General features: G+C 46.3%; 1 protein-coding gene across 2 annotated transcripts in view; it reads left to right on the top strand.

Moving 5' to 3' along the window:
• Positions 1-11,987, top strand: part of LOC138489464 (zinc finger protein ZFP2-like) — a 235,428-nt gene extending 223,441 nt beyond the window's left edge. For both annotated transcript variants that reach the window (XM_069617190.1, XM_069617191.1), the window contains one exon: positions 9,524-11,987. In XM_069617190.1, coding sequence (XP_069473291.1) covers positions 9,524-10,566 — 1,043 coding nt within the window. In that variant the 3' untranslated portion in view covers positions 10,567-11,987. The remainder of the gene's footprint in view (positions 1-9,523) is intronic.
• Positions 11,988-13,648: the final 1,661 nt, after the last annotated feature.

Here is a 13,648-nt window from a genome sequence, read left to right as displayed (position 1 = left end):
TCTCAAGCAGAGGTATCCCGACGGAAAGCAGGGACGGAGAGCGATAGACCCTTGTAAGCCGCGGCCTGGATTTTTGTTGAGCAACCCCCCGCCTCAACAGTGAGCACAAAGTTTAGGTCCTGGAGTTGCATGGTGGCCCAGTGACGCAGCCCAATTGGTCTGAGACGTTCAGGAGGAGACCTAGAGAAAATGGTCTGGGTGAGCCCATGAACTGGAAGGAATCCCTGCAGAGATTTCGATATCGGATCCCGAGCCCGCCACCCAACCCGGAGATGTCGGCCCGGACTCACCAGGAATTGTCGGATACTAGTACAGTCACTAAAGGTATGGCAGCCCTTCTGGAGGAAATAAAAGGTTTCAAAGCGGACATAGCGGTACGGCTGGACACCCTGGATAAAAAAGTGGACAATATTGATGACAGGGTCCAAATGCTCGAAAACAACACAGCCTCGAACGACATTTGTGAGACTCAATATGACATGCGCTTATCAGAGCTCGAGAGGAGAGAAGAGAAATGCTCCCTAAAGCGTGATGACTTGGAGAATAGGGAACGCCGCTGTAATCTGCGCTTTTTGGGCTTTCCTGAGCGGGAGGGAGAAACGCAAATGGACATTATCAAAGCTGTAAATGCGGTGGTGGGAACTCTTTTTGAAGGTGCAAATACGAATGAACCTACTATTGATAGAGCCCACAGAGCGGGTGCGGCTAACAGAGGCCCCAGATCCATTCTCGTACAATTCCATTACTTCACGGAAAAAAGCAAAATCCTGGAACTGGCACGCAAGAAGGGTCCGGTGGACTGGGAGGGGGCCCGGATTTCGGTGAATCAGGATTTGTCCGCCTTCACCCTGGCAAGACGTCGACTGTGCTCCCCGCTAACGAAAATGCTTCAGGCCAAGGGGGTTCGATACAGATGGGATACCCTTTTTCACTTTCTTTTGAACTGGAGGGATACAAATATGCCCTGGTCACGGAGGATGATATTCGTAGGGTGTCGGGAGAGCTCCTAGATGAACCAAACATGGAGGTCGGAGAGCAAGAGAGTGTAAGAGAACCGGTTGGCCCGGGGGGGAGAAAGGCTCCACGCGAGAGACGTAAAGTCCGAGGCCACAGGAAGTTCAGAAGAGTGGCTCCGACATCCCCTGGTCAACCTGACACTTGAGGAACCACAGGACGCTTCACGGTCAAGTTTGTTCTTTATTCTGAACGGGGGGGCGTTGTAAATGTTTACAATCTAAATGCAAGAGGGAGGTGGGGGGGCTCAAGTTGTTGGTAATTGAAGAGTTCAAGAGCCCGGAGGGGGGAGACACTGGTGGCCTGGCTCAGCGACAGGATGAAGCCGCTGGATTCCCAGGCCTTCAGGGGGGAAGGGGAAGGGGAAGGGGAAGGGGGAGGGGGAGGAAAAAGTTGGGGTTTGTTCAATGGGGTTTAAGCTGGGGCAAGCCAAGTCTTCTGTTTTGTTACGTAACTACAGTTCTGTCTTTTGAATACAGCAGGGGGGAGGAAATACTGCGGGAGCACTGAAATTAGTTGCTTTGTGGAGGGAGACAGGAGCTTTCACCATCGCTATAATAGGTGACTCAGTACAATTTTTGACAGTGGGCTCATTAAATGTACGGGGGCTTAACTCTCCCACTAATAGGTCGCTGCTGGTGAGGGAATTTTCAAGGCTCCGGCTCCACTTCCTATTTGTGCAAAAAACTCACTGGGTTTGGGGCAATGAACCGAAGCTGAGGGCTAAAACTATTGAACAGATGTATGCAGCGTCCTATTTGGCGAAGAAACGTGGAGTTGCACTACTGGTCTCACCTGGGGCCCATTTTGTATACAAAGCTCAGAGGGCGGACCCGGAAGGGCGATATATCATGGTCAAGGGGGAGGTGAGGGGTCGGCTGTTTACCTTGGTTTGTGTATATGCTCCAAACGAGGGGCAAGATAGCTTCTGGGTGGGGATGAGAGAGAAGATTATAGCTTTTTCTGAGGGTACCTTATTGGTTGGTGGGGATTGTAACATGGTTATCAGCCCTAAAAGGGACAGGAGGTCGCCCATCCTGTGTCCTAATCGGCGACTCCATAAAAAACTGGCTGAGGCTTTCCAAACAGTTAATGAAGAGCTGGGCCTGAGCGATACATACCACAGTAAGCGAGGCCATGACCCCGACTTTACATTTTTCTCAAACTCACGCTACATTTTCCCGTATTGATTATATCCTAGTGGATTCCACGCTTCGGGGAGAGGTCACAGACTCGGGGGTGGAGGTTGTCCCTTGGACGGACCATGACTTGGTTAGAATAAAAATGGGTATCCCCCCGGCCCCGCCACCTGGCTCCCTATGGAGGTGTAACAATCTCCTACTGCATGACAAAGAAGTACGCCAATCCCTCCTAACAGATATTACAGAATTCTTCTCTATAAATGATAATGGAGAGGTCGGGGTCAAGGGAGTCTGGGAGGCATTCAAGGCAACCATTAGGGGCATTCTCATTGAAACAGGTTCAAGGAAAAAGGAGAGGGGCCATGAGGAGAAACTATTCAAGAAAAAGATAGAGGCCATCCAACCGGGAGGGAAATTAAAAACGCAAATGTTCCCCGGAAAGTGGGAGGAGCTTCAAAGGCTGCGCTCAAAGTTGGCAGATCTCCAGGTGGGTCAAACAGAAAGAAAACTGTCCTTCTTGAAACAGAAGTATATGGAAAAAGGGGAAAAAGCGGATAAGATATTAGCTTGGAGGTTTCACGAACTCAGAAACAGTAGAAGGGTGAATTCCATCCGCTCTCCGGGAGGGGAATCGATGGTTAGAGATAGTAAAATAGCTGAACAGTTTCGGCTGTATTATGAGCACCTGTACTGCTCGGAGTACGCAGGAGATGGAACCAAGATTGACAACTTCCTGGATTCGCTCCCGATTCCCGGTCTCTCTCCCGAAAAAGCAAGTACATTAGAACTCCCCGTAACCCCAGAGGAGATAATAGACAACATATCCTCTTTGAAAAGTGGTACAGCTCTGGGGGATGATGGGTTTACAGTCAAGTTTTACAAGACCTACCGGTCAACGTTGGCCCCGTTTATGGCTAAGATGTTTAACTCGGCTCTAGTTCAGGGCACCCTTCCACCCTCAATGATGTCTGCTCTGATAGTAGTGCGGCCCAAAGAAGGGAAGGATCCCTCCCTGTGTCAATCATATCGACCTATATCCCTTCTTAACGTGGATGTTAAAATCCTGGCTAAACTTCTAGCGAACAGACTGGCGAAGCTCCTCCCGTCCTTAATACATGGAGACCAGGTAGGCTTCATTCCGGGACGTCAGGGTTCGGATAATATACGGAAGACCCTAGACCTCATGCACGAGGCTTCTAGGCAGGGGGTGGAGGGCTACTTGCTGGCATTGGACTCTGAAAAGGCCTTCAACCGTGTCGAATGGCCTTATATGGGTAGAGTTCTTCAGAAAATGGGCCTGGGGGAACATTTTTGTGGGTGGGTCTCAGCACTATATAATGGTCCTATAGCAAGAGTTTTGGTCAATGGTGGCACATTGGAACCCCTGGCACTGTCCAGGGGAACCCGGCAGGGCTGCCCCCTTTCACCCCTTCTATATGCTCTGGCAATGGAGCCCCTGGCCATAGCGATTAGAGCGGACCAGGAAATCTCAGGGATAAGCTGTGAGGACTGCGACTTTAAACTCTCCCTATTTGCTGACGATATCTTGGGTTACCTGACCAACCTCCAGGTTTCACTACCCAGACTGTTCGAGCTTATAAACTATTATGGTGCATTCTCGGGACTTAAGATAAACGCGTCCAAGTCTAGCATTATGCCTATGGGTCCGGGGATCACGATATTGGGAATAGTTCAGAAATATTGGGGGTAAGAATAGAACGAGTATCCACTAGGTATCTGGGTACCTGCATTCCTAGGGACCTTTCACTACTATACCAGAGTAACTTTCCCGAAATTTTGGCCAAGATTACCAATGATCTGAAGCGATGGGCACCACTTACTCTCCTGGTTTGGGCGTATGGTCACGGTGAAAATGAACGTCTTGCCTCGCCTTCTGTATCTCTTCGTGGCCCTCCCCGTGGTGATCCCCGACGCCTTTTTTGAGGTTTTACAATCCCGAGTCCTTCAGTTTATATGGGACGGGAGGAGAGCAAGAGTCAAGTTCTCCACCTTGACCCTTCCGAAATCTCATGGTGGATTTGGCCTCACTGACTTTAGGCTATACTATAAAGCAGCTCAGCTCCGGGTGATGATGGAACACATGCAGGAAGACATGAGGACATATTGGACATATATCGAAGATATCCACACCCACCCGAAAAAAGTCAGATTTGCTATGGGCCTCTCCTAAAGCCCTCCCCTCCCACCTCAGAACACACCCTACATTAGCGGCCCTATGGGCAGCCTGGAAACCGAATAAAGATAACAAAGTACTGTCATCCTGGCCGTCCCCCTTAACGTCACTGTGGGGCCCCCCGATCAATCTAGACACCAGAGGCTTCCGGGATACCGAGGCATGGTCGGACATGGGTTTGGAGAGGATTTCCCAACTATCCCGCGAAGAGGGCTTCATAGACTATGACCAACTGTGTGAGGCATTGGGCGACAAGCCACCCTCGATCTTTGAGTATTTACGCTTAAAGGGAATTCTGACTCACCCTCGGTGGGCTGACAACCTTAAATGCTCCCTCACCCCCTTTGAAGATGTAATAGCTAAAAGTGTCTCTCGGAAGGGCTCTCTATCTAAGTTTTACAGTGCACTGATAACGGCAAACCTGGCGGGAAGACAACCTTTCAAACAAATTTGGGAGGATGACCACACATGGAGGGCAATATTCAAGTCTATATTCACGGGTTCTCTGTATACCGCTGCCATGGAGCACAGCTTTAAGATCCTCCATTCCTGGCATCGCCCCCCGGCTACCCTGTCCAGAATGTTTGCAGAGGTATCCCCCTTCTGTCCGAGGTTATGTCTCCAAAGGGGCACGTGGTTCCATATGTGGTGGGGATGTCCGGTTATTCAGGTATACTGGTCGGAACTGCTCAGCTGGATAAAGGACTTAGAGGGGTTCTGCCCATCCCTACTCCCCCTGGAAATTCTCCTGGGTACCCCCATGCCGGAGACGGAACAGAACGCATTCCCGAGGGTCATTGGGGCCATGTTGAGGGCGGGGAGGTTAGCGCTGGCCCCAAAGTGGAAAAGTGCTCTAGCACCATCCAAGGAGGAATGGCTCTGTAAATTAAGGTCGATTTTCACCTATGAAAAGCTTACAGCAGTGAAAAATGACTCAGTATTGGAATTTACGCAGGAATGGACTGCGGTGCTCCTCCATGATGACTGTGTTTCGATGCGTCTGTGTAAAAAAAATAAAAAAAAATAAATGCTTTACTACGTATTTCATGTAACCACTTCAGCACTAGCCCCAGAGTTAGAGTTTGGCCCTCAGTCAGCCTTGAAGCAAGCAGATCCCACGATGTCAAAGTTTAAAACAATGTACATAGCGATGTCCGAATGTGCTCTCGGCAACTTCTATAACCTGCAAAACCTCAAGACTTGGTATGGAGCAAAGTTGGGGGGGTGGGGAAGGAGGGAGGGGGGAGGGGGGATGGGATTAAAAGATTTTTAAAAAAAGTTGACACTCTTGTTTGAATGTTATATGGCAGGCGGGGATTGCCGTCGCACCCTACCTTGTATGTATTCTGTCAATAAAAAACAAATTGAAAAAAATAAAATAAAGATACATTGATTTTCCAAAAGACAAAAAAAAAAAAAAAAAAACTTGTCCTCCAACACTTGGAACTGTTCTCTGGACCTCAGAGACCCTACCTTCATTTTTCTTCAGCTTCACAAACTGTGTGGAAACTTTGCTGAACAATGTAGGGTTGATTCTCTGTGATCTAGCAGTGCAAATACTAATCTGTACCTTTCTTTTCATGGGTTTGAAATGTATTTTGCACTACAGCAGTCGTATATATGTATCTAATTTTTAATATTGTGTGATATCATTACCTGTTGGTAGTCATATTTCAGTTATTTGGCCATAATTAAAGAAGTATTTTTATACCTGTTTGTCTAAGTGTGTTCTTTGACTGCTTTGCTGTGTGTACTCATTGTGGAACCCTTACAAGCTCACCACCTCTTGAGACTTGGTTTGGCTACAGCTCCCTAGAGTTGTCCCTATTGCAATACAGGTTGGCCCTCTATGCATCTGTCCACCAGGCCAGAGTATAGAAAATCAGTTCTAACATGGACATGTTTTCTTATGGTATCATTACCAGCATCCAGTGTATAATAAACATGAGTATATTCTCATATAGGAATTCTGGCATTTATTGGTGCAGCCAGCCTGAACATGCAAGGGGCACAGCCAGTGTGTCTGTTTTCTTAATACTGGCACATATTGTGGTAGAAGGCAAGTGCGCCCGCTCTTAAAGAAACCAACCCTGGACCCTGCCAACCTAACAACTACCGGCCAATTACAACAGTTCCATTTCTTCTAAAAATCTTGGATAAAGCTGCACACATGCAGGTACAGTCCTACCCGGAAAACAACGCTGTCCTAGGTAAAAGGCAGTCCGGATTCCGCAAAGGTCATGGCACTGAAACCGCTTTACTAGATCTGAAGAACCAAATTACCCTAATTCTAGATAAAGACAAGCCGGCCCTTCTGCTCCTCCTAGACCTCTCAGCGGCATTTGATTTAGTTGATCATGCCATCCTCACAAACCATCTCACGCAGGCCGCACATTTCTCCAAACAAGCCACAAAATGGATCACCTCCTTCCTCGAAGGAAGAGCGATGAAAGTGTTTTCCAATATAGCTAACGCAGAGCCTACCACCATCAGGTATGGAGTCCCTCAGGGCTCATGTACGGCTCCTACCCTCTATAATCTTTTTACCAAACCTCTCTTTGATAAACTGGACGCACTCGGGATCACATACACCAACTACGGCTGATGATACCCAAGTACTCCTCCCGCTCACAGGACTCTACCATCAGTACGCAGCCACCCTCCAGATTATATACGCCACCATCCAAGCATGGATGGCCACGAACGGCCTATGTCTTAACGGAGATAAGACCGAAATTCTCATCCTGGGTCAAAAATCCTCTCTCACGAACCTCGACCCACTCTACACCAACTTCTGCATAGACAATTGTGTCATCCTAGTTCTACCTTCTGTTAAAACACTAGGAGTCCACATTGACGCCTCACACTCCATGGACAAGCAAGTCAACTCCATTGTTTCTGCCTCCGCCCTGAGCACTAAGCTCATCAATGCCATCAAATCCTTCCTAACCAAAGATAATTGCCTTTCTATTGCCAGAGCCACCATTGGAACTAAACTAGATTATTGTAATGCGCTATTGGCTGGCACCTCCAACTCCAATCTCAATAAACTCCAAACAACACAGAATAATGCACTAAGAGCAGCTCTCAATATACCAAAAAGGGACCACATCGCGCAAGCCAGAAAGGCAGCACACTGGCTACCTGTCAAAGAGCGCATTACATTCAAAATACTTACCACCACACACAAATGTATCAACCTGTCTGCACCCTCATACCTGTCTGATACACTAGCCAGATCTGACTCCACTAGACCAACTAGGCAATGCCACACAAACCAACTTAGGGTCCCACGCATCAAACGAGCTAGAGCAGGTGGAATAAGTTTCCCCTACATTGCCCCTAAGCTATGGAATGCACTACCTAGCACGCTCAGAGCAGAAACCTCTCTCACTGCCTTCCGAAAAAAACTGAAAACCACCTTGTTTAACTAATTCCTCTTCCTTCGTGTCGTTTACTTTCTCCTCCTCTCCTCTCCTCCTCTCCTGTAGCTACTACTCTTCTCTTGCAACTAAGTAATGACTTCACTGTATGTACAACAAGTCATGTTCATACCTGTAAAAAGCGCCACGATGCCCTCTGGGCAGCCTGTGCGCTAAACAAATGCAAATAAATAAATAAACATGAACATGTGTTAGGAACTGTTTCTATGCACGGTTAGTGTCTTGCAACTGAATGGCTTTTTAGTAGGTTTTTATAAGAAATTATGCAGTTTAATGTACCAATGTAACCCAATATTTCTTTTTTTTTCTTTTTTTAAATGTCTTGGTCTAAGGGATCAGAGGAGTGGACCCCATCACTGTCCCCGAACCGTATCGATCGATGTTAGGAACAGTTTTCTAAAGTCCAATTAAGGGCTTCATAAAACTGTCCACTGTGGCAGTACAAAACTCCACTCTTGTTATAAGGCTGTACCACCTGAATATTTGGTAGCGTAGACCGAGCAGCCAGGCTTACCTTAGGAAGGAGAGAGGGCTGTAGGAAAGTACAAAGAACCTGTAACATACAAATGGCTCAAAAGAAACACTCACACCCAGAAGTATTATTAAAAAAAAAGGTTTATTATAAATACAAGTAGGCCAAGATAAGACCTAATGTTGTAATAAACTATTACAGTTGTTTTCAAATTAGTGAAAGACAGACTAAGCACTATTTTAGGATTGCATCAAGCAGACCAAGGTAAGCAAACACCACAGTAAACGTATTGAGAATGGCACACAGCTATTCCAGGTTGGTAAAACCCAAGGCAGACTTATTCTAGACAAGCTATACAGCAGGTCAGGGGGGTAGCACAATCCAGTTGGTGAATTTATACAGTCATTTTCTGAAAGGAATAATAAAGTGACGCCAACAACATCACATTTGGGAAGATGAGGATCCAATTCAAAGGCAAGTTAAATAACGCTATGTACTTTTAAGAATGGCAGAACACATTCAAAGGTTAGTAAGAACTTTTGTAACTGCTCATATTTCGCAGGGACAGTTACCAAATCAGCTCTTTCACAAGTAAGTAACTTTTTAACACTTATTAAATTTCAAGGCCCAAACCGTGTAAATCCTTCCCTAATCAAACAAGACTTATGGTAAGCAATACCCAAGCCAACACAGTTCCTCAGCAGAGAAGAGTAGTTTGCAGATGGACGTGACACTGGATGGGCACTTGCAGCAGGGATCAAGGCTGGTCGTGGCTCTGTGGGTTTGGCCCTTTTTTTTCAGGAGCCAGAAAAAGACTGAATATGGCTGGCTGGATTCTCATCGCTACTACTTTTTGCAGCTTTATTCTGATGCTCTGGAGAGAAGTAATTTTCTTCAGTATTCTCAGAAATAATCTAATGCAACATTACCTAATGAGAGATGACTACATTTATTTGATCGTCTTTATAAATAAATAACCTATCATATTAAGGATATTTATACATTTGCATTAATATATAGATGGGTGGTGGGATAGGTATATAGGTGAAGGTGGGGGTCTCCCCCGCATTATTCAAAATAATTTGGACAAAAACAAAATGTGGTCATTTCTTATTAGGTATTTTTTTTCCATCCTTTCATGGTTACCCATAGTGTTGCTAGGAAACGGACAGTAATTCAGAGCTCTGCACCAATTCTATTGCTTTTTAGGTTGTAAGATGACAGAAACTAATACTTGGAATTTCCACTTCTTTCATAGGAAATGCAGCCAAGAGCCTACATATGAACCCCGCTAAATGCAGCTTCTGTAATCAGAGCTTCACCGAACGTACCAGACTCCTGGCACATTTGAGGATCCACACGAAGGAGAAACCTTTTACCTGCAGCGTCTGTGGGAAGTCATTCTCACACAGGTCCACCCTAATTGTACACATGAAACGACACATAAGCAAGGAGCACTATGACTGTACACAGTGTGGGAAATCATTCACTACAGTCTCAAGTAAGTACCGCCATCAGAGGAGCCATACTGGGGTGCGGCCGCACCAGTGTATAGAGTGTGAGAAAAGCTTTGCCGAGAAATCACTTCTTCACATGCACCAGAGGGTTCATTCTGGCGAGCGACCGTACCAGTGCACGGAGTGTGAAAAAACCTTCATGAATACCTCTCAGCTTTACAGACATCAGAAGACCCATACTGGGGACCGACCATATCCGTGTACTGAGTGTGATAAAACCTTTTCTCGAAGGTCGCAGCTATACTCACATAAAATGAGCCATACTGGGGAGCGACCACACCAGTGTACAGAATGTGACAAAAGCTTCACTCGAAGGACGCATCTGCACAGCCATCAGAGGATGCATGCTGGGGAGCGACCATACAAGTGTACGCAGTGTGCGAAAAGCTTCATTTATGATAAAAGTCTTTACAGACATCAGAAGATCCATGCTGGGGAGCGACCATACCAGTGTACAGTGTGTGACAAAACCTTCAGTTTTGACTCAAGCCTTCACAGACATCTGAAGCTCCATGATGGGGATCGACCATACCAGTGTACAGAGTGTGAGAAAAGTTTCACTCGAAAGACGCATCTAGACAACCATCAGAGGATACATGCTGGAGAGCGACCATTCCAATGTACCAAATGTGACAAAACCTTCAGTTATGACTCAAGTCTTTACAACCATCAGAAGACCCATGGTGTGGTACGAACATACCAGTGCACCAAATGTGAGAAAACCTTCAATTATGAGTCAAGCCTCCACAGACATCAGAAGACCCATGCTGTGGAGCAACCATAGCCTTGTTACGAAGTTTAAGAAAATATTCCATAAGCATCGGATCTCTACATTCATCAGCATATTCATACATGGGGAGAAGCCCTATGGCTGCAAAGAATGCAAAAATAGAGTTTGAATAATCCTCTTTAAGCAGGCATTGGAGCGTTTACCATTGCGCCAAACCCCACCAGTGTGCAGGGATAGAACAGCTTCACTGAGCGGTCAAAGCCAACAAAATTTTGCATGTTTCATTCCAAGGAGAAGCTGTGTGAATGCAGAGATCAAGACAGGCTTTGACTCCTCCCTTTTTTAAGCAAGCATTGATGGGTCCAAATAGAGGAGAAGCCGGAGGGTTTATGGAATGCGATAAGCCCTTTAATAAGCGATCAGATCTGAAGGTACATCAGAGATGCCACACAGGAGAAACACTGGAGAGAGTGCAATAAAACGATTCCTCGGACGTTGCATTTGTCTAATCCCTGGAAGATTACTGCCCTTACAATTATCTTCCCAGGCTCAGACTGGAATCTGAAGATTTTTGCACAGCCAACAGGGCCCACATTGTGGCTCCACCCAATCTGTTTGGTGCCCATTACTCTGCAGCTTATCTCATGAGTAGTATTTAGGAAGCCACGTATATCCCTTTACCTCAGTTTCATTATTCCTTGCTTCCAGGCGCTACACTCAGAACACTGCCAAGCCAATTTTGGGCAGTGCCTCGGGTTACAAGCCCTAGAAGGACTGGAAGCAGCAAATGTGTTGTGCCTACACAGTAAAGCTGATAAATGTATCCAGGCAATTCCTGACCCCCCTCTATCTCCCTCACCATTGCTTGAGCAATAATAGGCACAAGCCTGGACTATTGTAATGTGCTCTTCACAGGCACCTCCAAGAAAACATGAACAAAATGCAGATTATACAAAACAATGCCCTGGACGCTGCACTCAACATCTCCAAAAGATAACACATATCCTCAGCCAGAAGACAAGCCCACTGGCTCCCCATTCAAGACGCTCTCCATCACTCACCAATGCCTGTCTAACACAGCACCAGCCTACCTGGCACAGAAAATTGTGGGAGCCAAAACACTGGAACCAGGGAGGTCCATGCACACATTTAACTGAAGTAAAGGAGGAGGCTCAAGTTTTCCCGCATTAGCAGCCAAGCACTTGAACTCCCTCCAGCCCCCAAACGTACGCGCTGACGAATCGTCCTTGGCCTTCCACAAGGGCCTCAAACCCCTGCTGTTCACCTAAACGTTTGACCTGGCTACACCTGACCCAATTGGCTGTAATGGTATAATGTGACTGCCTAAGTTGTATGTAATGTGTTTGTTTTATCCTAAAATGTCTTACCCTGTATAACTGATTGCAACAGTGCCCTGATGCCCCTGGGTTTAGGCGCTTTACAAATATAAAAATAAATCCTGCATAACATAACAATCCTGCCATATCAGAATGGATCAATTTATTTCTAAGGTATCACGTAAACAATAAATAATTTTTAGACTTGCAAAATGTTTCCATTTAGGTGTTCATACCCATGTCCACAATATAAAACAACACTGTTACAATATAAACCAAAGACATTTCAAAAGACTAAGATTAGGTGCCTTTAGAAGGCGAAATGTCAAAGAGGAAATAGTGGGAGAATACCCTAATCCATTGTCAATTAAGACCAAGAAAGCTGTTGAAAACCCAGGGTCAATGCAAGGACAGTAAAACCTATGGCCTGGCACACAAGGTTATAGATTGTGTGCCTCAGACTATTTTCTGCCCACTTGAATGTGTTTCAGTATTATGTCCCAAGCCTTCCTCAGGACCGGGAGCCCTGTTTTTCTAATATTAGAATGAAAAGAAACAAACACTTTTGAAAAATATATTATACAAGGCACTCAAGTGTCTAGAAGTTCTGCACCTCATCTTAAATTAACTATCCTCATAATTCAACCAGAAGCCCCACTTAATTTATTTTATTTGTTGATGGCACCCTGACCCGGAGGTATCACGGCGATAGTGGTGGTTACAGTTCAATCAATGTAGTTGTGACGGTGAGGTTACATTATGGTCACAGATGTAACTAAATACATTACAGACGTGGAGACCGTGAGGTTACAGTGGGGTCATAGACGTGGAGACCGTGAGGTTACAATGGGGTCATAGAGCCTGAGGGAGGAATTGAAGACTTTGAGCAATGGACCCTGAGACCAGCAGAAGCGAGTTTGCATTTGCATGCAGGTGTCATGATGCCTGCCCCCGGGCATCCGGATCGAGTCCATCAGCCCCGGGAGCAGGCATCCAGATATTTATCAAAACCCCAACAGCCCCGGCTGGGGGCTGTTTGGGTTCAGTCCTGGCGCCTTAGGTGCCAGGCTCATAGACATTACTTACCTCATGTAGACCATGCTGCAACTGAATCTAAGCCAACGTGAGGCCTGGTTGGGACTATTTTATTACAGGGACTATTTTTTTACTCGGGTGTGGATCTGGGGAACTTCTTACCTGGCACTACTTTGGAGGCTATTTAAACCACGCCCGATCAGCAGCACATTCTGCAGCGTAACGCTCACCGTGCCTGCAAGCCTGCATCCAGTCTTCTGCCACGCCCGCCTGGAATCCGAAGCTCCTAGGAAAAGGGGAAAAGAAGGAGGAAAGGTTAGATCACGAACATCATTTCTATGTCTTACCTGATTCCGGACCCAGCACGTCTCCGAGCCTGGAAAGAACATTATTCCAACACGCGTCGCATCGCCAGCTGCAGCGCCACGTTATACTCACCAGTCCACAGCATCTTTCGACTCGGCGCTGCCTCCATCTTTTTCGTCGTCGAACTCCAGCATCTGGGGGAAACCAAAGAAACAACAAGGTGAGCCGGGAAGCCGACAAATACCATCTCTTTACCATAGACTTACCTGATTTACCACCGGAGGCATTACCCTTTTACATGCCACATCTTCATATGCCGCACCTATAAAGGGAGAGAAAACAAAAAGTCAAACTCATGCAACTTTTACCAGACAGTTTTGGGAAATACAGACTCTTACCTAAACGCCATCAGCTACCTCCAGGCAATATTCTTTCGGACCCAGCTGCAATTCAAAAAA

The sequence above is a fragment of the Ambystoma mexicanum genome, chromosome 9 (genome assembly GCF_040938575.1).
Source record: "Ambystoma mexicanum isolate Mex_15411 chromosome 9, UKY_AmexF1_1, whole genome shotgun sequence".
Lineage (NCBI taxonomy): Eukaryota > Metazoa > Chordata > Amphibia > Caudata > Ambystomatidae > Ambystoma > Ambystoma mexicanum.
Note: the sequence above shows the minus strand (reverse complement) of the source record. Positions and strands in the feature narration are given on the sequence as shown.